The sequence below is a fragment of the Rhincodon typus genome, chromosome 18, assembly GCF_021869965.1.
Source record: "Rhincodon typus isolate 14 chromosome 18, sRhiTyp1.1, whole genome shotgun sequence".
Taxonomy (NCBI): domain Eukaryota; kingdom Metazoa; phylum Chordata; class Chondrichthyes; order Orectolobiformes; family Rhincodontidae; genus Rhincodon; species Rhincodon typus.
The window spans coordinates 9264175-9289657 of NC_063349.1; the positions used below are offsets into that span (position 1 = coordinate 9264175).

Genomic DNA, 25483 nt, shown 5'->3' on the forward strand with positions numbered 1-25483 from the left:
AAGGTTAATTGCACATCGTGATTCTTGTGCCCATTTCAGGTTTCTTTTTTAAAAACTGTGCCGCTATTGTTATTTAAGGAGCAAGCCACATCTAAAACAGCACCAGATAAATAAGTGATAACCTTTTATGAAGAACAAAGCACAATCCTTTTACTGTTTTATTTGGTCATAAAATAAAGAGTTCACTGAGGGTAAAACAGGCACTCAGACTGATCTTGAGCTTGCAGAAACACATTGATTGCTTTGGCTAACTTTATGAAACAAACCTCCCCGAAGGATCTATTGAAAGTAGATGCTCAGCCTTTGAAATGTTGCTTGGGCACTCTGGCTATATCAGATATTTATAGGACATTCCTAATGTGCTTGAAATTCAGAAATTTAATGAGCTTCCTGTGCAGTTTCCTAGCAGTTTACGAATTCTTTTATAGATCTTGCTCACTGTAAATACACCCACAATTTTTATTTTGCATTGAAAGAGAGAGAGTTGCATTTATATTAGCTCAGTTCATTACCTCAGGAAGTCTCAAAGTGCGTCCAACAATGCAGTAGTTTGAAGGGTAGTCACTGTTGCAATATAGAAAACTTGACTGCCAATTTCAACAAAGCAAAAGGTCCCAAATCAGAAATGTGTCAATTATCAGATATTCTGCTCTACTGATAAATATTATGCCTGCTCCTCGATAATGCCATAGGTTTTTTTTTTACCCATCTAAGAGAGTAGATGAGGCCACAGGTTAACACCTCAACTGAGGAAAAAGTACCTTGGATAATGCAGCATTGCCTAGCACTGGACTGATTAATTGACCTAATTGCTCAAGTCTTGCTGGAACTTAAGTCTTTGAGCCCACTCAAAAGCAAGAGAGCTATGGTTCAAGTCTTACATGGACTAAAGTCTTTGAGCCCACTAGAGTTACCATTTTAGCCAGGACTCACACACTTGAGCATTTTTGCATACTCCTAACACATCTGCCAAGGCAACAAATGCAAAATACTACAGATGCTCAATCTGAAATAGAAACAGAAAATGCTAGAAATATTCAGTCAGTCTGGCAGCATCTGTGAGGAGAGAAACAGTTAATGTTTCATATCAATAACTTGTCTCAAGAACCCAAATATGTTATTTTCACAAATATAATTCAGCTAATTAAGGTCCCATCAGTCTATTCTCAATCAGAAAAGACTTCCTTGGGGCAGCACTTTAATGGGGTGGCACAGTGGCTCAGTGGTTAGCACTGCTGCCTCACAGCACCAGGGACCCAGGTTCGATTCCACCCTCGGGCTGTGTGGAGTTTGCACGTTCTCCCTGTGTCTATGTGGGTTTCCTTCCCACAGCTCAAAGATGTGTGGGTTAGGTGGATTGGCCATGCTAAATTGCCCTTAGTACCCAGGGATGTTTAGTTTAGGTGTGTTGGACATGGGAAATGCAAGTATAGGGGAATGTGTCTGGGTGGGATCCCCTTCAGAGCAGTGGTGTGGACCTGTTGGGCCAAATGGCCTGTTTCCACACTGTAGGGATTCTATGATTCCACTCAGACATGATGCATGTCGGAAGGTTGATCAACTGGTTTGTGAATGATAGGAAAACTGCTATGATGGTAAATAATGAGGAAGATAGCCTCCAATTACAGAAGGATCCAGACAGGCTGGTCATTGTGTAGCAGCACAAGTAACATAAAATTATTAAAAGCATAAACTCATTCTGAGTCCCCTGTCCCCAGAAGAAGGGAATGCCCATAAACAAACCCCAAACCCATTGTGTGCTGTAACTGTGGTTGGCCTGGCCATTTTGTTCGGGACTACCAGGAACCTAAGATTCCAACCTGGCAATAGCAAGTTTGGTAAAAGGAACCAACAGTCAGGTTACCATCCTGACAGCAATATCTGGTGCGAAAACAGGCTGTGGCTTTTACATTGAGGATGATAACCCCATAATGGAAATAGCTTTAAAGGTCCCCAGCCACCTAAATGCACAAGCTGCAATGTGGTAGCTGATCAGGAACAGCTCCCTCCATTGCTAAACATCCATTTGCACATGGGATGACAACCCACTCCTCTACACTACATTCTGCATATGGGGCACATTTATTCCTTTCTTTTAAAAAGAGGGGGGCCAGGAATGGGTGATAATTGGACAACTTGACAATTTTCTAATGTCATGTAGAACACTGTCAGATGTTAGACCAAGACATTTAGAGAAGTTACTCTTGTTCTTTTTATTTCGGAAGTGAAATGGCTACTCCAAGGCAGTGATGTGGCCCTTCCAGACATTTATTCTGTATCAAGTATTTTAACAACAAATGCAAAAATGTAGCACGGGCACAAGGGAAAACCGATGTACCCGATACCTGTGGTACAACCCACCAGATGCCTCAGTGAGTGTAGATGGGACCCTCTTGGGTCCATCCTGCAAAATCAGTTGTATTCAGATGTAACAATCAGCTCGTGGGTGTACAGGAAACCCAATGGGAGCTCCACGTTGTGTTATATGAGTGCAGGAATCTCAGGCGACTGGTGGGGTTTCTCCGAGAACAGGTGCACGGTAGTGGGATACTAAGCACATACCCCCGAGAAGGGGTCAGAGTTCAGACAGCAATACCCCAGGAAACTGCACCGGAGAGAATTCCTCAAGCATGAAATTAAAAACATGTTAAGACCAGGAATGAAGGCTCCTCCCCAGGTTGTCCCACACAAACCAGATAATTGCAATGGACTCGTCATTAAACCCACAGGTTTGATAACATTCACCATGAACTAATGCCAATCGTTTCAGGAATACAATTATTGGAGTGGTGTCCTTACCCATTAAAACAATTATATTATCACCTGACCTGCAGAATAATGGGATGAGGGACAGGGAAATATGAGGGAAAACCCTGACCAGCAGTTAATAGATGAAAGAGAAGGGAACTCCTTAATCATCTAGCCACAGCATAAGGAGCAGGAATGTCAATAGTCAATACCCTTGATTTGGCTAATTTGAACAATAAACTCAGGATCTTGACCCAGCAAGTCAAATGAGCCCTGGAAGGACTGAATACAGACAGTCAATGGGAAACCACAGGACAACTAGTGAAGAATCAGGCTAGCTATCACTTAGTGACCATATTCAAGGGTCACGCCAAGACGATTAACCAGATCATGCAGGTCAAAATCAGGGAAAGTGGTTAGCAGGAAAACTGCACCTTGTGCAGTATCTACTGTAACTGGATGATTAAACAGCTAAGGGAGGACTTCAGGCAGGCTAGGCAAGGGAAAGTCCTGTCCTGGATCAGTGATGAACAGCTTGAACATTTGTTCCAGGAGACAACCCACACTAATATCTTGAGCTGTCAGTGCGGTAGCTCATCAAGGGGACAGGCTCAAGGACACTTTTGGCAAGATGCTGGGCTTGGTCCTTGGGATTCCAGTTATCTCTCGCCACAGAGTTGGGTTGAGGACCTTTGAAATCAAAAATATTGGAATTCTAAAAAACGGTATTTGGATGGGCTAACATGACATCCTCCTATATGCTTTGCAGAGACAGGGGACATATAGGTACCACTATCAGCAAATGTGAACAGACAGACCATACCATTGTTTGCCCCAACCCTGTATATCCTAACAAACACACTTTCTGTAGTTTTAAAACAAACAGTGGTTTTAAACTGCACTCTGCAAACTAGAAACCTGAGGACTGACATCACATGGGTCTCATGCAGTCGGGAGGGAGAATAGTATAACAACCTCACTCAATAGATATCAGTATGGGGATTCCACTTGTAACATCATACACACCACCTTTTGTTTCAACCCTCACAATCCTGCACACATAGGCTTAATAAAATTAACTTGACATACATCAGCGATCAGTGACATTCATCAACATTACTGATGAACTGAGAGATTCTCTCTGGAAGTTCTTTGGGAAGTATGACACAGAGATAAAACTCCTTCTGGAGAAGCTGGATGAGGTCTGAACACAATTAACAAACACACAACAAACTTGCACTTGCAAGGCAAAGACTACAGGATGAAATAGATGAAATCAAACCTATTAATTGGTGGGACAACTTCTGGAACTGGGGTACAAATATTCAAACCATCCCTGGATCTGTCTCCACTCCCATCTGGCTGTTGTCGTGATCGCATTTAGACCATAGAACTCCTACAGTATAGAAACAGGCCCTTTGGCCCAACAAGTCCACACTGACCCTCAGAGCATCTCACCCAGACCCACTTCATCTATATGTCACTGAACACTACGGGCAATTTAGCATGGCCAATCCACCTAGGCTGCATATCTTTGGACTGTAGGAGGAAACCAGAGGAAACCCACACAGACATGGGGAGAACGTGCAAACTGTCCACAGACAGTTGCCCGAGGGAGAATCAAACCCAGGTCCCTGGTGCTGTGAGGCAACAATGCTAACCACTGAGCCACCGTGCCACCCTCCAGCGTATGTCACTCCAGTGTATGTCACTGTCATAACTATTAGTTGGATAAAACAAATTTCCAACAGCTTGACAAAATCACCATGGGCAATGTGTATGCCCATGTTGGAGGGCCGTAGGACACAGGAAACTCTCAGGTTATTTTTTACATTTTATGTATATATGTGTAACTAATGCATTATTTCCTGTAGTGTTACTTTTTTTTTAGATGCTAGATTATGTGTACCATAGAGTGACTTTTCTTATGTATACTATGCTATGGCAATGTGCAGTATTGCAACAACTTACTGCTGTATATAACCATGTAAATTTAATGTGGTTGCAACATGTCGTACTTCGCCATTTTATCCTGCATGCCCATTTAAGTACCTGATCCCATATCCATAATTGTTTTTGCTATAAGTCACCGTTACAGCAAATCTACCTCATTGAACTCATGACAGGCCCACCTCAGCTTTGTACCAATATAGTGAACAATACTCGCTAATGTATCTTCTTGTTCAAGAGGAGGACTGCTCAGATAACATAAAATCATTAAAAGCCAGAAATACCAGCACAGCAATTGAAATAAACAGGGCACAGAAAGTGGCCAAAAAGGAAGGCATGTTGGGACTACGTCAGCCAAAATACACAGACACAGAGATAATTCTGCCTGGAGACAGGTCCTTGCAAGAGACAAGCCCAGACAATTGAAAACCAGAGAAGCACCTCAACACACTAGCAGTGATTGTAAGAACTGCCGATGCTGGAGGCAGAGATAACACAATGCAGAGCTGGAGGAACACAGCAGGCCAGGCAGCATGAGAGGAGCAGGAAAGTTGACCCTTCTTCAGATTAGCAAGTGTGAAAGGGACAGTTCAACATTTCCTGACAAACAAAACAACACTGGATGCATGGAGCAGATGTACATCAGTAAAACAAAAGACCAGGTGTATATTCTGGGCCAAAACACAGACTTCGGGTGCCCAATGCCAACACAATGTTGTTGACTGTGCTATTGAGAGCCATCAACAACATTTCAAGGTGATAAATCCAACTGACTTGATGCCCCTGATTGGTCAAGTCATTGGAAAATTCAAGAGGGTAGCCAGGAAGGTATAAGAACTCCAGCCCTGGCAGGGATTAGGGAAACCTCCACTTTCCAGCCAACATAGAGACATGTCCAGACACAGCACAGAGCACAGCAGCTCGCCCTTTGAACTGACAGAGACTGAAATCATGCAGAACTTTCAACATTAGGCTGATTATGCATAGCGCATAAACCAGGCCATGAATGGGACTACATCAAATGCACAATGGGTTGGTAAGTAGATTAACTGGAGAGAAAGCACTCAAGGTTTGGGAGATAACAACCCTTTCAAGCCTGGCCTGGTGAATATGATGAAAATCTTTTACCCCCTTCTCCCCAAGACTGTTTTACCTTCACTATCCTGATGTGGTTAGACCATTTCCTTCTCTTGAGATCTGCTGAAAGGGATATGGGAAAGTGAAAATATGATGAACTGCTGATCAGTAAAAATGTAGGACATGTGAATTACCCCAAATACCTAAATGCAAGTGTAAGAACAAAACTAGATGAGCAGCACTGAAGATAAGTGCAAATCAACTAATGGAAAGCTTAAGTGAAGCAGCCCATTATCATTCAGTACAGCTCACCCATTTTCTCCTACTCTTTGCTTTTATTATCACTCATTCAGCTTATCTTCTGTGTAGGGCTACTAGCGATAATCTCCTTATTTATAGAACATAGAACATAGAACAGTACAGCACAGTACAGGCCCTTCGGCCCACGATGTTGTGCAGAACTTTTACCCGAAACCTAAGGTCTATCTAACCTCCACCGCTACCTTATACTATCATCCATATGCCTATCTAATAGCCGCTTAAATGCCCCTAATGAGGCCGACTCCACTAACCTCTCCGGCAATGCATTCCACGCCCCTACCACTCTCTGAGTAAAGAACCTACCTCTGAGGTCTCCCCGATATCTACCTCCACTCACTTTAAAACTATGCCCCCTCATAATAGCTACCTCCACCCTAGGAAAAAGTCTCTGGCTGTCCGCTCTATCCATACCTCTGATCATTTTGTACACCTCTATCAAGTCACCTCTAATCTTTCGTCGTTCTAAAGAGAAAAGCCCTAGCTCTCTCAACCTTTCCTCGTAAGACCTTCCCTCCATTCCAGGTAACATCCTGGTAAATCTCCTCTGCACCTTTTCCAACGCTTCCACATCTTTCCTGTAATGAGGCGACCAGAACTGGACACAATACTCCAGATGTGGCCGAACCAGGCTTTTGCATAGCTGGTGCATAACTTCATGGCTCTTGAACTCAATCCCTCTCTTAAATGAAAGCTAACACACCATACGCCTTCGTAACAACTCTATCCACCTGTGTGGCAGCTTTCAGGGAACTGTGGACATGAACCCCTTGATCCCTCTGCTCCTCCACACTGCCAAGATTCTTTCCGTTAACCCTGTATTCTGCTTTCAAGATTGCCCTTCCAAAATGAATCACTTCACACTTTTCAGGGTTAAACTCCATCTGCCACTTCTCAACCCAGCTCTGCATCCTATCTATGTCCCTTTGTAACCTAGAACAGCCCTCCACACTATCCACAGCTCGACCCACCTTCGTATGGTCATATATCTTCATATATTCGTATATGTCTTCGTATTTATCTACCCCTTTCATATCTCTCTCTCTCTCCCTCTGGGCTGCACCTCCACCTACTCACCCACCTATCTCTTTCACACCTTCCCAACTTCAGCTTCAGCATAAATACCATCTTTTTCCTATCTGCAAACTGTTCTGGACTTGAAACGTTAACTCAGCTTTCTTTCCACCTGCTGAGTTTCTCCAGCAATTTCTGTTTTTGTCTCAGATCTCTAGCGTCCACAGTTCATTGTCTTATTAAAGGAGAAGTGGGGATTAGTTGCAAAGGAATTGACCAAATTAATGCACAAATCGAGGTGTTAATCAAATAAATTGCTTTAAATAAAATGTACTACATTGAGCATTTGAATAGATGCCTAGAGCACTGTACACAATATAGCATGATGCAGAAAGGCCTGGGACTTTGAGAGACCTTAGATGGTAGCCAAATATGTGACAAAACAGGTGGGAAAACTGTTTGAACCATAAGGAGTCATGAAAGAAAATGTATAGACAAAATTGATGAGATTAGTTTTTGTAGATACACAATGGGCAAAAGACAAATGATAAAGCAACATACATTTATTAAATAAGTCATAGAGACAGATAAAGCAGCAACCATATAATGCCAAAAACTGTGTTGAGTTTACCACTATAAGCTGAGACAAAGAATGTGAAGAAATTATATTGCCCTGAAAGTATAATTTTCTTTAGATCTATTCAACCAAATGTCCTCTTCCAAGGTTAATTTAAACATTATAAAAATTTGAAGTACAATAGTCATGTTATAACTAACTTTGATAGTCTATGATACACTGGCTGAGGTTATCATGAAAGACTCTCCTTCTCAACCTCAGCCCTCACCCGAGGTGTGATGACCCTCAGGTTAAACCAATCACCTCTGTCTATTGAGCAAGCCGCCCTATGGTTTATGATACAATTTTCATTATTATAATGTAATTCAGAAGTATAAAAAAGTTTCATTGTATTTTTGTTTATTCATGGGACATGGGCATCACTGGCTGGCCAGCATTTATTACCTCTCCCTAGTTGTCCTTGAGAAAGTGATGGTGAGCTGCCTTTTTGAACCACTGCAGTCCATATTATTGTAGGTTGACCCACAATGCCCTTAGGAAGGGAATTCCAGATTTTGACCCAGTGACAGTGAAAGAACGGCGACATATTTCCAAGTCAGGACGGTTAGTGGCTTGGAGGGGAACTTTAAGGTTGTGGTGTTCCCATGAATCTGCTGCCCTCATCCTAATTCCTCATGAGCCCACATTTACTCAACAAAATCCTACAATTCTTAAATTAGAATGCTAAGCACTGTGATAACAAGGTGTAGAGCTGGATGAACACAGCAGGCCAAGCAGCATCATAGGAGCAGGAAAGCTGATAACAAGGTGTAGAGCTGGATGAACACAGCAGGCTGTGTTGTTTCTGCTATAATAAACCTGTAAACACGTTCTATTGAGATAGTTTGACACTGTTGGAAAGGACATTTCATTGTAGGATGTAGTCTATAGATGGTAAAGATGACTATGTTGCTTCAACAATCTGAAGTTTCTTTTAGTTCAGGTTTTATGTTGGCAATAAATTTACTTATTTTTAACCTGCCTGGAGTAAAGTTGGTTGAACCGTTAACATAATCTAATGTACAACTCTAAAATTAAAGGATCTCATGCACTAATATTCTTAATATGCTTCATGTAGAATCTCTTGTCCATATTTAGTTGTAAAATTCCAGCTCTTAAACCAGACTCAGAAGGGCTTAATGTTGAATTCAGCAGAGGTTCCCGATTAAGTGGCAGTCCACTTCCTGATTTGCTTGCCTTAGTATTTTGAGACTCAGTTTCTGCATGCTACAATATGATGGGATTTGTGGAATCCCAGTTAGGAACCTTATAAATGCAAAGTGAGCTTTCTTTTCTAATCATGTTTAGTATTAATGAGCACATCATTCAGAAACATTAGTATGAGTCAGTTCCCAACAACACCATATATAAAAGTTGACAGGCTGTTTCCAATGGCATGTAGAAATTACAACTTATTTTTCACTGTGTCATTATTAATGCTGAAGTTGTTTTAACCCAAGTAAATAAATGTGAAGCTTGTTGTCAACATAATGAAGTTGGAAAGTTTCACCTTTTATTCTAAATAAAGTAAGCAGCGTGAGAGTTTTTAGTCCCCAGGGTGAGCCCAAGTCCCTGATTAGGCCATTTTTCATTCCAATCCATTTCTCCAGCTGGCTCCAGGTCACGTACATTTTTCAATCATTAATCCAGCGTTGGATCCACTGACAGTTTACAAAGTACAGTTTCCAAATTGGCCCTGAGAGGTACACCTCGCTTGTGCTAGGAAGGCATGAGTGTACAAATTTGTCAAGTTTACATTAATTTTAATATGAACCTGATGGTTGTAGACATGGTGCCTGCTCCATCCTCTGATTGACAATATAAATGGAACACAGTCCAAGTTGATTGTACAATGGCTGTAGTCTGGCAACTAGTTTGTCACCACTTTCTAACACTGCAAAATAGGCATTTGCACCACATCAAGTATCACACAAGAACATTTGCTTTGTTCACTAAATCAAGGTAAGCAACTGAAACTCAAGCAAGATTTTCAGGAAGCTCTTACTAATTTTTATCTGTTCCTTCACACAAACAGCTCACCTTCATTAAATTTATGAAAACTTGTAAAACAAAACAAAATGCTACAATTGCATGAAGTCAAAGGGAGCACTGCAGCCACATTAACATGGTTGACTCTTAATTGCCCTCTGAAGAGCTCTGGCAAGCCATTCACTTGAATCAAATTGCTGGAAAATTAGTCCAACACCATCTCAAGGGAACTTGGTACGAACAATAAATGCTGGCCTTACGAGCAATGTTTGATTTCGGAGAATGAATAATAAAAAGGCTAGGCTAAAGGGCCATTATATTTCATAGCAGTTTCCATAACATTTGGCCCTGGGCCTCTCTGAAGCCTCATCTTGATTCAACCCAGGTTATTGTCAGGCAGTTTTTTTAAAAATTCTAAACCAATTTTCCAAAACATATTCAAATTTCATTCTTTTATATGTGAAGCGCTCTGTGGGCCTCTTTTCAAGAGGTTTTGTACAAACTACAGACTTGACAATCAAGCATCCAAAAAAAAAATGTTGCTACAGATGCGTTGAGAGTTCGGATCATAACAAACCAGAATGAAGGTACAAATCTTGTATTGTATGTCCAATATGTCCATGACATGACTTACAAAACAGAAGCAAGACTGAAATGCAGGTTGGACATAAAGTATTTGACTGCTTGAACAAATCGCAGCTATGCGGATTTGGGATCTGCATTGTAAAAGGATACAGTGACCTCCATTACACAGTTTAACCACCAGTTGTAAATTTACTTGATGCATCATCCGTAAACAGCCAGACAATATATGATCTGGAAGATAACACGTTTTGTTCAAATTTATCACTGACTGTAAAACAAGATCAATTATTCAAAACAGGCTTATGGTCACTGAACTACTCTGAAAATCTTACTGTTAGGTGATATTAATATTTAACATTTGGTAAAAATGTTCCATTCACAACATTACATCCTTTACTTTTCGTGGAAACACTATTAACCAATTACAATAAAACTATATAAATAATAATGCGAATGTAAAATAGTGAAAATTTACAGTTTTGAAATCAAGTGGACACTGCTTGTCTAAAACAATTCACAAAGTGTTATTTTTGTATACTACTGCAACTTAAGATGGATGGCAAAAACTTTAAGTTTCAGTGAGAATATTGTGCTAATAGTGAAATCACAATTTTAAAAAATTTCTGATTGGATCCATGATTATTTTCTAATTATTAAAGTTTGTCCAAATTTTGCTATTGGTGACTATCTTTATTGTGTACAATATAATGTCTTAAAACAACAGTGTATATTGTCTGTATTCATGCTGGATATCATGAATCTGAATTGGAAATGTTATAAAGAGGCACAATAAATGAAGATTTAGTTGTAGCTAGTTCCACTTATTATAGACATGTTTATAACAGATAATTGCATCTATTGACAATATCCTGAAATTCAAAAATCAGTTCCTGTTGAGTTAGCAGTCTTAAATGGAGTTTGAAGTTATTGTGCAGATAACAATTGCTTCAGATTTCTCTTAAACCTATTCAATGTAAAGTGCCCTTTTGGCCTTTCATTGAGTGTTACTTTAAGTATTGGTTTGACCTGTCTTACATGCTGTTGTAAAATAAAGAGCCTTTAAGATGCAGTCAGGATTTAGTTTTGTATACCTTTGTTTCACCAACATTTACAGGCTCCTGTACAGCACTAGCTACTTAACATACCAGCTGTTGTCAGATTCAATACTCCTTCCATTCACTGAGACAGGCACATATGTGTTCTGAGGCTCTATAATGATCTTTAGTTTTCACTGTGGCGACAGTTATTTCGATTTTAGAACTAACAGAAATGGCTGTTTAATGGTTAGCGGTGGTACACTATTTAAAGTGAAACAGCATTCAAGGGTTTACAAGACATAAGAAAGACCTTGTGGCTCGTATTCAAAGATCCCAAGAGAAATGAAAGAAAAAGAAATTAGAAGAGCTGATGATAATTTTGAAAATTTTGGAAGGAAACTTGTGTCAGAGCTCTGGATAGTGGCAAACATGAGCCAATTCTTCAGAAATGCAGGGGGGCGGAGATGAATTAGCTGGATGAGTGGATAAAGCAAAATGTAACATTAGGAAAAGAAATTTATTTGATAACAGAAAAAACCTTAAGCAGAGAAAGAAGTGGTGTCTTGGTGTGAATTCAAAGCTTGTTAAGGACGATGGTTCAAGTAAAGACATACTTCGTTTTCTAGAGGCATATAATATGGAAGTAGGGCTTTTTCTAGAGATCTTAGTTGGCCTCCAAATTGTGTGTTGACCACCGTACTCTGTGGAAGAAGTTAGTGTAGATTGAATTAATATTACCAAGTTTGAAGAACTACAGTTACAAACCAAACAGTAGTTCAATCTCAACTAAGAGTGTTAAATTTAAATTAGGGAAATTATGAAAATATGAGGCAGAAGTTAGCTGAAGTGGAGTGGGAAAACACATAAAAAAGCAAGACTGTATATGGGCAATGGCTAGTCTTTAAAGAACTATTACATGGCTTACAGCAACTATATATCTCTTCAGTGTGAAAACTCAAAACAAACCATCAGTCAACTATTACTGACAAAGGAAATTAAGCATTCTATAAAAGAAAAGGCTCGAAGTCGCCAGAAATTGTAAATGAGAGGACCGGCAGGTATTTAAGAATAATCTAATAATAGAATGGGGGCGCACAATCCAGCAAAAAAACCTTCAAACAAATGGACTGCAAAAGCTTGTATAGCAATGTTAAAAAGAAACCTTTGGTTAAGATGAACATGGCCCCATTAAAGCAGACAAATGAGAATTTACAATGGGGAATAGAAAAAAGGCACAGAAGCTACACGATTACTGTGCGTCTGTTTTCATTGTGCAAAATATAAAAAAGTCTACTAGAATCAGAGATCCAATTGATTAGGAGAATGAGGAGTTTGTGACGATACCATGGCTTTGAGCGGTTTATTTTGACCTGATATAACAAGGTGTAGAGCTGGATGAACACAGCAGGCCAAGCAGCATCAGAGGAGCAGGAAGGCTGACGTTTTGGGCCTAGACCCTTCTTTGTTTGAAGAGAGGTTTTAAGACAGAGCTGCCAAGCTGTCCTTTCAAGCCAATAAACAGCTTGAGGCACCTTGTGGCTTTTTTTAAAAAATTGGAACAATAGAATTAGCATGAATGGGTGGAGTCAGGCTCGCATTGAACGGGGGTTTTAGTGTAACTTTCAGTGGTTGTTGGGGTTTTGAAGTTGGCTGTGGAAGCTGTCTGTCTCTCTTTCCCTGCTACAGCTAAAAGCTCTGGATTCTCTCTCTGCCACGATTTTCTCTTGGTGTTCATTTCTCCTGGACTGGAGAAATACATCATGTGAAACAATCTCTTTTACAGATTTTGCCTTTGCCAAGGTTGTGTTTATGGGATGTTACTATATTGGAACAATTGCTGTTTAGTAGTTAGATAATGTATTATTCTGTAAAGTTTTCCTTTTCCCCCAGTTTGTTATTGACCAGACCAAACCCTCTTTAAATATATCAAAGAGATAACCCTAGGCTCTAACTTTCATCTTATTTGAAGGAAAGTGTAAGGTGCTGTGTTCCAGATGTAATTTGATTGGTTACACTACTCGGTTTTAAGCAAAACACACTTTACCTTACCCTACAGTTAAAATACAAACACAAGAAAGAGGAATTGGTGTAAATTTAACACTATTTGAAAATGTAACAGAATAATACATTATTTAACTACTTAGCAGTAATTGTTCCAATATAGTAATATCCCACAAACACACCATTGGCAAAGGCAAATTCAGTAAAATAGATTGTCTCACATGCAGTGTTTCTCCAGTCTGGGAAGAATAAACATCAAGAGAAAATTAAGGCAGACAGAGAACTTTTAGCTGTAGCAGCGAAAGAGAGACAGCTTCCGCAGCTAACTTCAAAATGCCAGCAACTACTGAAAGCCAAAGTAAAATCCTGGGTCTGTGGGAACCTGACTCCACCCATTCATGCTCTTTCTATCGTTCCAACTTTTTAAAAAACTCAAGGCCTCACAAGCTGTTTACTTTATTGGCTTTGAAAGGACAGCTCTGTACCTCTGTCTTAAAACATTTCTTCAACAAACATGCCTCTTAAAGCCATAGCACCACCACAAGTTGAAGAAAATTAATACTAGTAAGAAGGTTGTGCTGCATACATTAACAGGGAAGCTATACAGATGATTGATGCATTAATCATTTTCAAATATCCTGAAGAATGTGGAATGATCACTGCAGTTTGGAAGCTAGCAAACATCACTTTTTTATTTGAGGAGGGATGGAGAGAAAAAACTAAGAACCTTGAGACCTCTTAGGCTTATATTAGTTTAAGGAAAAATTACAGATTTTATTTTAAATGTGATGAATAGACACTTGGGTAATAATGATCTGTTTGCGCATAGCCAGCATGGATTTGTGAATGGGAAATAATGTTAGGATGAACATAGAAGATATTTTTTGAGGATATATTACTAACAAAATTCATAAAAGGGGTCAATGGATGCAGTATATTTTGATTTTCATCAGATTTGTTTTTATTTAGGTCTCCCATAGAAGGCAATGTCTGCTCACAGATTAAGGATTGGCTATCCAAAAGTCCAACTGTAATATTTACACACTTGCAGATGATTAAAGCTAAGCAGGAACATGTGTTGCGAGGAAAACATAAAGCAGCTTCAGGAGAATTTGGAGAGACTTAATGAGAGGGCAGAACATGGCAGGTGAAATACAATATGGAAATATTAGGTAATCCATTTTGGTAAGAAGAACATATGTGCTTGGTATTTCTTAAATGGCAAGAGATTCAAAAGTGTAGAGAAAACAAAAGGACCCCCTAGGTATTTTTGCCAATAAATTACTGAAGGCTAACATGTAAGTTCAACAAGCTATTAGAAAGGCTAATGATATATTAGCCTTCGGCACAAGAGGACTTGCGAATAGAGGTAGACCAGTTTTTTTTCAAGTTGTGTAGAATCTTGGCTACACTACACCTAGGGTACTGTGTGGAGTTTTGGTCTCCATATCTCAGGTAGGATATTATTGCCAGAGAGTGAGCAACCAAGGTTCACCAACTTTGACTGTGTTCAAGATGTAGATTGATAAATTTCTTGTTACCAATAGCATAAAGGGCTATGGGGATAGTGTGGATAAAAGGCATTGAAGAGTTGAATAGCCATGATCGTATTAAAAGGAGAAGCAGAGTTGACAGGCTAAATAGCCTACTCTTGTTTCTGTGTTCCCACGTTAAACATGGAAATACGTAATAGAATAGTTTTCTTTGGGACTTCTCTTCGTGCCTTCTAGTCATGACAGGACAATTAGAGCAAGTCATCATTAAGGGGGCAGTGGAAAAATTCTCTATACCACTATTAGCTATCACTTAAAATTTACAAGACTTCAAATAATAAGCATCTTGTAAAGTAAGTATTTGCCTGAAAGGATTATTAAAGATTACAGGGAATGAATAGTTGAATTAGGTTCTAACATTCTGGGCATAAAAACTGTCAAAGTTCCAACCAACTCATACTGTCCCATTAAAGTTGGTGGCACAAGCTGCATACTAACTTGCAGTTAGTAACACTGAGACCGTTTAGACAGTGGTATGTTCCTGTCTTATTTCCTTCTCTTAGCCCATCTCAACTTCTACAGTGTTATCTGTGAAGTGAAAGACGTAGTCTGCATGACTACGAACTTTGGTCTTTCCATCCCATCTTCCTTTGCCCTCACAAACCTTCTGCTTTGAGCTACCAAGAACCGCCTGGTCAGTCAGTGGTTACTCACAAGAAGGGCAAGAGCTGCTAGAAACCAGAGGATGGAACATCTGATATTCACAGGCTCAAGCTCATTTTAGTGCATTTTAGATGGTAATACAATTGCACATATGTGGTGAGTCATCAAGCATAAATTGCCTGCAGCGAGAAAAGAGGGACAGTTAGCTTATTGCTGATTCTCTGGGAGTCACACACAACCTGTTAAAGAGGCCTAAGATGAGGACATCAATGGAACAGCCTATAGGAGAATGCTGATCAGCATGCATGAGTTGTACATTGACAAGATGATCAGACAGACTCCTACCACTACCAAGAAGCAGGAGGGATATCCGTTCTAACACAGTACAGGATATCATGCTGAGTTTACAGCATATCTTTGGAGGTGAAGTGGTGGTCAATTCTATATCAGTGGATCCAACTGCGCTACAACATTTGCAGCTGCTGTCTTCTGGACAGAGGATGCTTCCAGAGAGGCTGTTGTCATTTTTTACATGATACAAATATCATAACTGTGTAAATATCACCATGGGTCAATATGCAGGGACATCAGACAAGTACGGCCCCATCAAGATGGAGGAGGATGGCGTGGTCATCTGTGCGTCAAAGGCTATAGCTGGGTTAACCAATATAGGAAGGACATTTTCATAAACTGCTGACTTTGCCAAAAAAAATCTATTTCAATATTGTGACTAGTACAAAAGCCAGTACAATGGTTGAACCTCCAATCTCAACTTCCCCAAACATGAAGCTCTGGAAAGGATCAGCATGAATTTGCGAAATGACAGCAGAACAGTTTTGAGAAGGATGATATGGCAGATTTGAAAGAAAAGCACTGTACCTCATGAAAGAACCATCAACAATACCAGATAACATAGAACTCTGAAAGGAAAATTATGTGGGCTGTATGTTCGTGCAAGTAAAGTCAAGGACAGTTCAGCAGGTCCAAGAGCAGATAGGTGAGAAACTAGAGAAAGCTACAAATTTAGGGCTACGGCAGATGATGACGTAGGTTGGCAAAGACCCTGAGATGAGCTTCTAAGCAAAATCTTTAAGGCTGCCTCTCTTTACCCCTCCATACACCTCAAAATCAACCTTCTCACCAAGTTTTTGGTATATTTTGTATGAAAAGGGTGAAGGTCACATCATGCATATTAAGGTGATTGGGCAGTAAACACATAGTATTCTATGTTTTAAAAAACAGGAAGAAGCAAAGTCTTGTATACATTGCACTTAGTACAGAGGACCAATTCTCTCCCTTTCACACCTTAATTTACACCCATTTAACATATTTTTCTCCTCCATTTGGGTGGCACAGTGGTTAGCACTGCTAGCTCACAGCATTAGAGACTCAAGTTCAATTCCAGCCTTCGGCAACTGTCTGTGTGGAGTTTGCACATTCTCCCTGTGTCAATGTGGATTTCCTCCAGGTGCTCCATTTTCATCCCACAGTCCAAAGATGTGCAGGTGAGATAGATTGGCCATGCTAAATTGCCCATAGTTTCCAGGGATGTGGAAGTTAAGGGGTTAGCTACAGGAAATGTAGGGTTACAAGAATGGGGTAGGTCTGGATGGGATGTTTTTCAGGGGGGGTCAGTGTGGACTCAAGGGGCTGAATGGCATGTTTCCACACTCGAGGGATTCTGTTCTACGAAAGATGGTCTGCATTAACAATCCCCTTGTCATTTTCATGGGCATCTGGATCTGTCAAAAATATTTAAAGAAAAATCATTTTCAAACACCTTCCATTTCTCAAGAGTCATACCAGACTCAAAACATCAACTTGGTGTCTCTCTTCACAAATGCTGCCAAACCCGCTGAGTTTCTTCAGCATCGTGTTTGTCATAGAATAATGGATAGTGTCCTCTATGCTAGTATGAGGCTGTAGTTGGCTGTGATAGATTGGGGGCTATAACTTAAAAGGATTACAGTGGAAAGGCAACAGCAAACATTCAAAGAGCATAACAACTGTCCGTTCCTTTCTGTGCAAAAGGAAAACAGGAAGGGTGGCCAAACCATGGCTTACAAGGGAAATTAGTGATAGTATTAAATCCAAGCAAGTAGCATGCAAGTAGGCCAGAAAAAAAAAGCTCAACAGACCTGAAAGAGGGTGGTGGTGCAGTGTTGTTTCTCGGACTACAGTCCTGTGACCAGCAGTGTTCTGTGGGGATCGGTGCTGGGTCCACTGTTGTTTGTTATTTATATAAACTATTTGGATACAAATATAGGGAGCATGATTATCAAGTTTGCAGATGACACCAAAATTGGTGGCATAGTATATAGTGAGGAAGGTTATCTAAGGTTTCAAAGGGATCTTGATCAACTGGATCAATGGGCCAAGGAGTGGCAGATGGAGTTTAATTTGGATAAATGCGAGATATTGCATTTTGGTATGGCAAACTGGGTCCTGTGTAGGGTTGTAGAACATAGAGACCTACTTAATTGCAATTTGCATCACAGGTAAACAGAGTGATAAAGGAGGCATTTGATACACTTGCCTTCATTGCTCAGATCATTGAGTATGGGAGTTGAAATATTATGTTGTGGTTGTACAGGACATTGGTGAGGCCACTTTTGGCAGGATTTGGGCCAAATGAAGGCAAATGTGGTTAGTTTGGTTTGGGAACCTTGGTCAGCATGGATGAGTTAGACCGCAAGGTCTGTTTACGTGCTGTCTCACTCAATGACTCTCAAAGTGGTTCCCAAAATGTTAGAAGAATTTTGTTCCTGGTTTCTGAGCAGGGCCGCAACGTATCAGGAAGGCTGCTTAAAAATGCAAATAGGTTTTTCAGGTAATCATTATTCTCACAACACAAAGGAAAAGATTTAAGACAATGGCTGCCGGACATTTTTCAGCAAGATAATCATAACTGGCATATTGACCACCACCCCAGCTCTAAACCATTTTATGGACAATGGCATGCGCTAAAGCTTGCCATCACATAAATAAGAGTAGCTGGCAGGTAGCTGAGCTCTTAATAGTCAACAAGGGAAGCCAAGTCAGCCTGGCAATCAAGAGGACAAAGGGGTTCATCCATTTGTCAAGGAGAGCATATTACTGCCTGACCATCCAATTAACTTGGAGGTTGAGTGCAGGGAAGAGAGAGAGAATGCAAGATGCTGATTTGTCTTCACCAATGAAGAACTATAAGAACTTTCCCATAATTTCACCTGAACATCCAGAAACCTTAACCTTCTTTTTGCTCAAAGATCCACAAGAAAACACTCATTCAGGTCTACAACGTTTACATCTTAAAAGGATCAAAAGTTGGACACATGACCTATAACTTGTAATTCTGAAAATAATGTAAATGTTTGCTTCGTCTCTAAAATTCATCTTTATTTGTATCTATGCTCCACTTCAGGGTGTTGTATGAAGTAACACCTTCTATTTTAAGCTTCTGAAAACCTGCTTTGGCTTTATTATTGCAAGTCACAACGTTTGAACAAGTCAAATCACTCTCTTTAGGAAGTGCTACACCTGCCCCTACACCTCCATCCAAGGAACCAAAAAAACCTCTCACCTCAGACAGAGGTTCACCTGCACATCCGCCAACGTGGTCTACTGCATCCGCTGCTCCCGATGTGGAGAGACCAAGCGGAGGCTCAGAGACCGTTTTGTAGAGCGCCTATGCTCTGTTTGCGACAAATGACAACACCTTCCGGTCGCGAACCATTTCAACTCCCTCTCCCACTCCCTAGACAACATGTCCATCCTGGGCCTCCTCCAGTGTCACAAAGATACCACCAGAAACTGGAGGAGCAGCGCCTTATATTCCGCCTTGGGAGCCTACAACCCAAGTGGTCTCATTGTGGACTTTGCCAGTTTCAAAATCTCCCCACCCCTGGCCTCATCCCCGCCTCCTTGACCGGACACAACCTGTCCATCTTCTCTCTCACCTATCCGCTCTTCCCACCTCACTGACCAATCCTTACCACTGCCTACCTGCACTCACCTTTCACTATCCCACCTACCTTCCCCAGCCCCACCCCTCCTCTACTTATTTCAGAGCTCCCTTCCCCCTTCCCTATTCCCGAGGAACGGTGCTGACCCAAAACGTCAACTTTCCTGCTCCTTTGCTGCCTGGCCTGCTGTGCTCCTCCAGCTCCACACTTATCTCTTTAAAACATATCTTGTTGCAGACAACAAAAATCCGTGGAAAAGGGGATAAGCTCTCCCATCATCTCTCTCCCTGCCCACAAGTCTCATTTTGTATTATAATTGTTTTTCCTGCAAAGCATGAGAGATTTTACAATGGTTAGTGCCAATTAAATGCAAAGTATTGTCATATCAGAGAGCTTGTAGATCCCAGAGCCATTTTAGTAACTTATACACAATCTAGCATGATTCCTTAGACTGTGTCACATTCAGAGGTGTGTTGATTAAATGAGAAGTTAAACCAAGGCCCTTCTAGCTGCTCAAATGGATGCAAAACATCCCAAATAATTTGAAAGATGAAGAGTTCCCATGTCATGCCTAAAGTTGAAGGTTTTCCCCTAAACACGTTATCAATTAGAGCAGCTACAATTTTATTACATCCCATTGTTCTTGATTTGTTGAGCAGAGGGAGGAGTTATTACCATAATAATGTCTTTTACTATTTTAAACAGTTGCATATGATCAACTCTCAAATGCAAGTCAAATGATCATACTTATTAAAATAACTGTACATTTGTCCCATTACTATTGGTTCAAGATATTCAAGCACTTCTTTCAAGCATGCTGGCTGGCTGCTGTAATGTTGACAACTTTTCGTCTTCATCTGTGATACTCAGTTTCTTCTCTGAAAATGTTGGGGAGTGATCACATATTTTCCATCTTTAGTTAAAGTTTAACTAACCATTTTCCATGTTATCTGTATACTGTACTTGGCTGTCTTTTTCTAGAGTTTCACTTAAAATATTCAGCTACTAATCAGTATTACTTAAGGTCACTGTTACAACACTTTTATACAGATCTAATACTGTAAAATTCTGAAAGTTTTGCCACACATTGCAGTTCTAAAATGTAAGCAATATTTTGGAGATGATCAACAACAGGATTCTTCCCAAGTTTCTTCCAGGAATTACTAGTGCTGCTCATTATAGCTATTTTCACACTGCTGGTCAGATTCCAGGAAAGCAGTGCTCAATATCAAAGGAACACTTCAGTGCCTGCATCTAATCTTCGAAGGACTGAGTCTAACTTGTCCACTCTTGGGGGACAGACCTTTGGGTCCTAGATCCCAAAATGTGCAAGTCTCAACTCTTTCATATTGCTGTGTGCTGGTGGTGGAAAGAGTGACAAAACACCACTGAAGACAAAAAATGGGTGTGATTTGCACTGCATTGTGATCTGTTATTTCATCCTCCAATAAAGGCAAAATAGCAACGTATGAACACAACTTATTCTCAGAGCAATAATAGTTCACTTTAGATTTCATATTCAACTTTATTGGAATAAAAAAAGCACATAAAATTGCATATTAATGTTTAACATTACAATTGTTTTCACATATATAATCTATTATTAAAAAGATTCTAGATGTAAAAATCTGTTTACAAATAGCTTGTTTACACCAGAGATTTCAATCTGAAAGCAGTGAAATTATAAACACTAACGGAATAGTGGTTAAATTCTTAATTTACCACCAAATATGAGGCAAATATCCAAGTATTAAGAAAGAAACTGAAAAGCATTTATCCAACTTATTTTGTTTTCAAGAAGTGCATTTAACAGCTTATGTTCAACTTCTGTGATTAGCAAGGCACTTCATATAATTCAAACGCTCTCCAAAGTTGCTTTCAACAGACTGCCACGTCAGGCAATATTAGCACAAGGTTTCTTTACTCTGGTAAAGTTTAGCACATTTCCAGTTAGCAACATACGTGAAGACTACAACATTAGCAATAAAGTCAAACAAGTATTTCTAAATACAAAAAACACTAAAGTTAGCTGAATTCCAGAGTAAGAAGCCAGATGTAAACAATATTCTGTTCTGTTGCAACTCAACTCAGCTAATTCAAATGAAGTTGAATTCAGAGTTAGAGTCCTATAATTGTTGCAATTTCCAAGCCCACAGTTCTAACATTGGTAATATCTACCTGGGCAATAAACACTACAATATAGTGACAAAAGCAGGTTTCCAATAAGTGTATACACATTCATTCAGTTTAGGGGAAGGTAAAAGGGAAGAAATAATTAATACAATTAATGGTTGAATCTCTGTAAAGAGATCATGGCAAGATTCAACATAGCACAGTATTCAACAAATCTAGTTGTTTTCACATTATCACTCATGTTATGCCTACAATAGTAAAAATGAATTACTTCTGGAATTCCCACTGAAATTTAAGTAAATTGCTCATGCAGAACTGTTGCCGCCTTACCTACGAAGTCACTGCATTTCAACAGTAGTACATGAATCTGATATTACTATGTGAGGCAAACAATATAAATCTTAAGTATTTATTCACAATTCTAAACTACTTTTATTCCAACTTTATGCTATTAGTCAGAATATTTAGTTTACAAAAACTGAGAATTCCCAGAAAGATTTCAAACAATATTGGGCTGGTGGTTCCTGCTAAACTCTGTCACGTCCATTAGTTAACTGTCAAGTGGCTAGTTAGGAGGTGCATTCACGGTGGTTTCTTTTCCTGTCATATCAGCTACAAAATTAATCTCAACTGACTTGCAGTAAATTAGATAGGAAGTTATTTACTGAGTTTTGCATCTTTACATTTCATGTGCAAGTTCATCTATGTAAACTGTCCAAACTTAGATTCACCAATGCATAAAGTAATTTGATTCTAGTTATGCAAATCTGAAAAAGGGTTAATGAAAGAATAAATGATGTGGAGGTGCTGGTGTTGGACTGGGGTGGACAAGGTCAGAAATCACACAACACCAGATTATAGTCCAACATGTTTATTTGAAAATACAAGCTTTTGGAGCTTTGCTCCTTCTTGAGGTGTTAGTGAGAGAGAGGTGGTAGTGACACAGAATTTATACGTAAAAAATCAAAGGGTCTCACCACTGATGAGGATGTATTAAACCAACCTAAGATGCTATTAAATCTTTAATCAGTTAGACGGTTTTAATTGATTAACATGTATGTGTAAATCCCCAAATTCCTTTCAAGTCACTGTCCTGGGTGAGGACTAAAAGTTTTGTCAGAGTAAAGAAGAGGTGACATTTTAGGTCAGACAATGCATATTAGGTGTGAGGCCTTGTCTAGAATCTGTTTGTGTTTTGGTTTGGAGTCAGACTGGTTTTATTTCTAAAGTAGGAATTTACAAAATGCCACATTGACTGACTGTCCATAAATTGTGTGCTTTTTGAATGAAGTATAATGTATCTGCAAATGGCATGTTGACTAATATATATTTATAGCTGGAAATATTGCAATTGAAGTTAACTTGCTCAGTTTCTACCAATCGTCAGACAAGCAATCTATTCAGAACACTAATTTTGCATTTTATTATGTTGCCAAAATGTGACCTTAACTGATCCTTACACTGGAGGCAAAAAGCACCTAATGCAGTGCACTCTTCAAGACCTGATTGTCATAAACGTATAAAACACTTCGGCCTTTACTTTGCAATACATAACAAGAGATTAATTGCCATAACTTCATAATGAAAAGCACATCATGCAGATTGTCGACAATTCTAGTAAATCTTCACATGATGGAATAACATCCCTTTCTCTGTAAACAATGTCTTCCACTAAATAAATTCTTCAATTTAGGTTAATTAGTGCTCAAGTATGAGATGATGATTACATTCATAAGTCATTCTTGAGGTTTCAATATAGACAGTACTTATTGTGAACTCTTTCACTTATCTCACTTCAAAATTTTAAGACCCTCCAGTCATTTATTTAGGTCTTGTGAAAACTCAGGTCCCTGCCGTAAAAGAAACACTGGGAGAAAATAAAGCCTTTAGTCATTTATCAAAATCATGTTCTTGAAATTTTGTCTTGTAAAGTTCTTAGACTTTTCAGCAGCTGCCGTGTAAAGACCTGGTAGATCCTTCCACAATATGTATTTGTAGTTTTCTGCAATTCTTTTTCAAGTGGATGTAGGAGTGAACGGATGGGATCATTCCCAAAAGGATACTGCAGATTGAAAGACAAAAGATGAATGAATTCCTTACACTGGAAGTAAAAAAAACAGACATTACAGTTGGCTTGAAAATTCAAGCCTAATTTTGTTTTCAAATACCAGCTTTGAACATTGAATCCGAGACTGAATGCTACCTTTCAGTATCTCAGATTTAGAGGAATTAAGAAACCGGTACCAAAGGAGAACCTTTAAATCATGATTTGCAGTTTATTATCTCCCAACAACTTCCAGTTCATGATCTTGTATATTATTTCATAAAATGTAGTAATGAGCTATTACAAAGTACTGGTCTGGACCCCATATCTTTCTTTCTACACGTTGATTTGTTGTACAAAGTGATAAAAGATTTTTGTAAAGCCGATGTACACCACAATCAACTACATTAACCTCATCAACCCACTTTTTACCTAGTCAGAAAACAATCAAGCTTTTCAAACACTTTGGTTTTAACAAAAAAGTGTACCAGCTTCCATTAAATAATCCATTGTTGTTCTTCTAGGTGGTAGAGGTTGTGGGCTTGGAAAAGTGCTGTTGAAGGAGCATAGGTGAGTTATGCAGTGTACCTTGCAGATAACAGACACTGTTGCCACTGATTATAAAGAAAGCCGTTGCTGATCTCAGTACAGAAATTAGCTGTAAGGGGAAACACGTTAGAAAAGCAACAGGGAAGAGAGGGGGTTCCCAGGTATTCAGACCTGGCACTGAAAGTTTAACTCCATGAGACTGCCAGGAGGTGAGAGGCCATTTCTCCACAGGATCCAAGATAGGGTTCTCAACAAGCACCTTCAGAAAAGCACAGGAAACTATGGTCACTAATTCCCAGTGTGCAAGAGGTTAAATGACCTCTACTAGTGGTCAATGTCAGTAAATGCCTCTCCAGGTGCCATCTCCCACCCATCGTCCTCACACGCTTCTGAATGCCCCACACCCCCATCACTCATCAGTCTTTAGTCCCTAGCAGTCAGGATTCAGCCTTTACATTAAGATGCTTTCCCACACCCACTGATGCCAGTCTCAATGCTTCCACTATCTTCCCTTACTTAGTTGTGGCAAGTAGATCACCCAAACCTCTAACTTGCTTTAATATGCTTCTCTCTGCTGATCATAACAACGAGTAGAGGAAAACGAGAGGGGAAACACGTCTGCCTAAACACGTCTGCCTGAACACTTACGCTTGCTGTCAGAAACCATTGCATTCAGTGCCAGTGAGACCGTTTAGATAGTGGTATGTTCCTGTCTTATTTCCTTCTCACATCCCATCTCAACCTCTATCCAGTTAACTGAGAAGTGAAAGCTGCAGGTTGCATGGCCATAAACTTTGGTGTTTCCATCTCAACCAAATTTGCTCCCACAAACATTCTGTTCTGAAATACTAAAGTCAGTCAACGGTTGCAAAATCCTCAATCCTTCACTGTCACTGGATAAATATCTTAGAACTCCCTTCATAAGAAAACTGTGGGTATTCTTACAACCTGAGGACTATACAAGTTCAAGAAGGGAGCTCACCATCCTCTCCAGAGCAATGAGGAATGGGAAATAATTGCTGACCTTGCTAGAGATAAATAAATCTCATGGGCAACATAAAAACACTACGACTGAGTTGTTGGATGAATGATACCCATGAAATCATACTCCAGCAACAGAGATTCACCTTCAGATTTTTGGGAGTGGGTTGCACATTAAAATATGGATAAAGCTTAAATAGATTAAGGGTTTCAAAGCTGTTTCCACTCAACTTATTGACACTGGATTGTTTTGCATTTATGGGTAATGGCATATCGGAAAATGTAGGAGTTTCATGCCTGAGACAAATTAGAAATTACAAACATGCCAACCGGCTGAGGAG

General features: G+C 39.7%; 1 protein-coding gene across 3 annotated transcripts in view; it reads right to left on the reverse strand.

Annotated features, from left to right (window-relative positions):
- Positions 1 to 10453: 10453 nt before the first annotated feature.
- gxylt1b (glucoside xylosyltransferase 1b) overlaps positions 10454 to 25483 on the reverse strand; it is a 128111-nt gene continuing 113081 nt past the window's right edge. For 2 of the 3 annotated variants that reach the window (XM_048608003.1, XM_048608002.1), the window contains one exon: positions 20936 to 23630. In XM_048608003.1, coding sequence (XP_048463960.1) covers positions 23472 to 23630 — 159 coding nt within the window. In that variant the 3' untranslated portion in view covers positions 20936 to 23471. Of the gene's footprint in view, positions 10529 to 20935; positions 23631 to 25483 lie in introns of those variants that run through there. The other variant, XM_048608005.1, reaches the window with a different exon arrangement.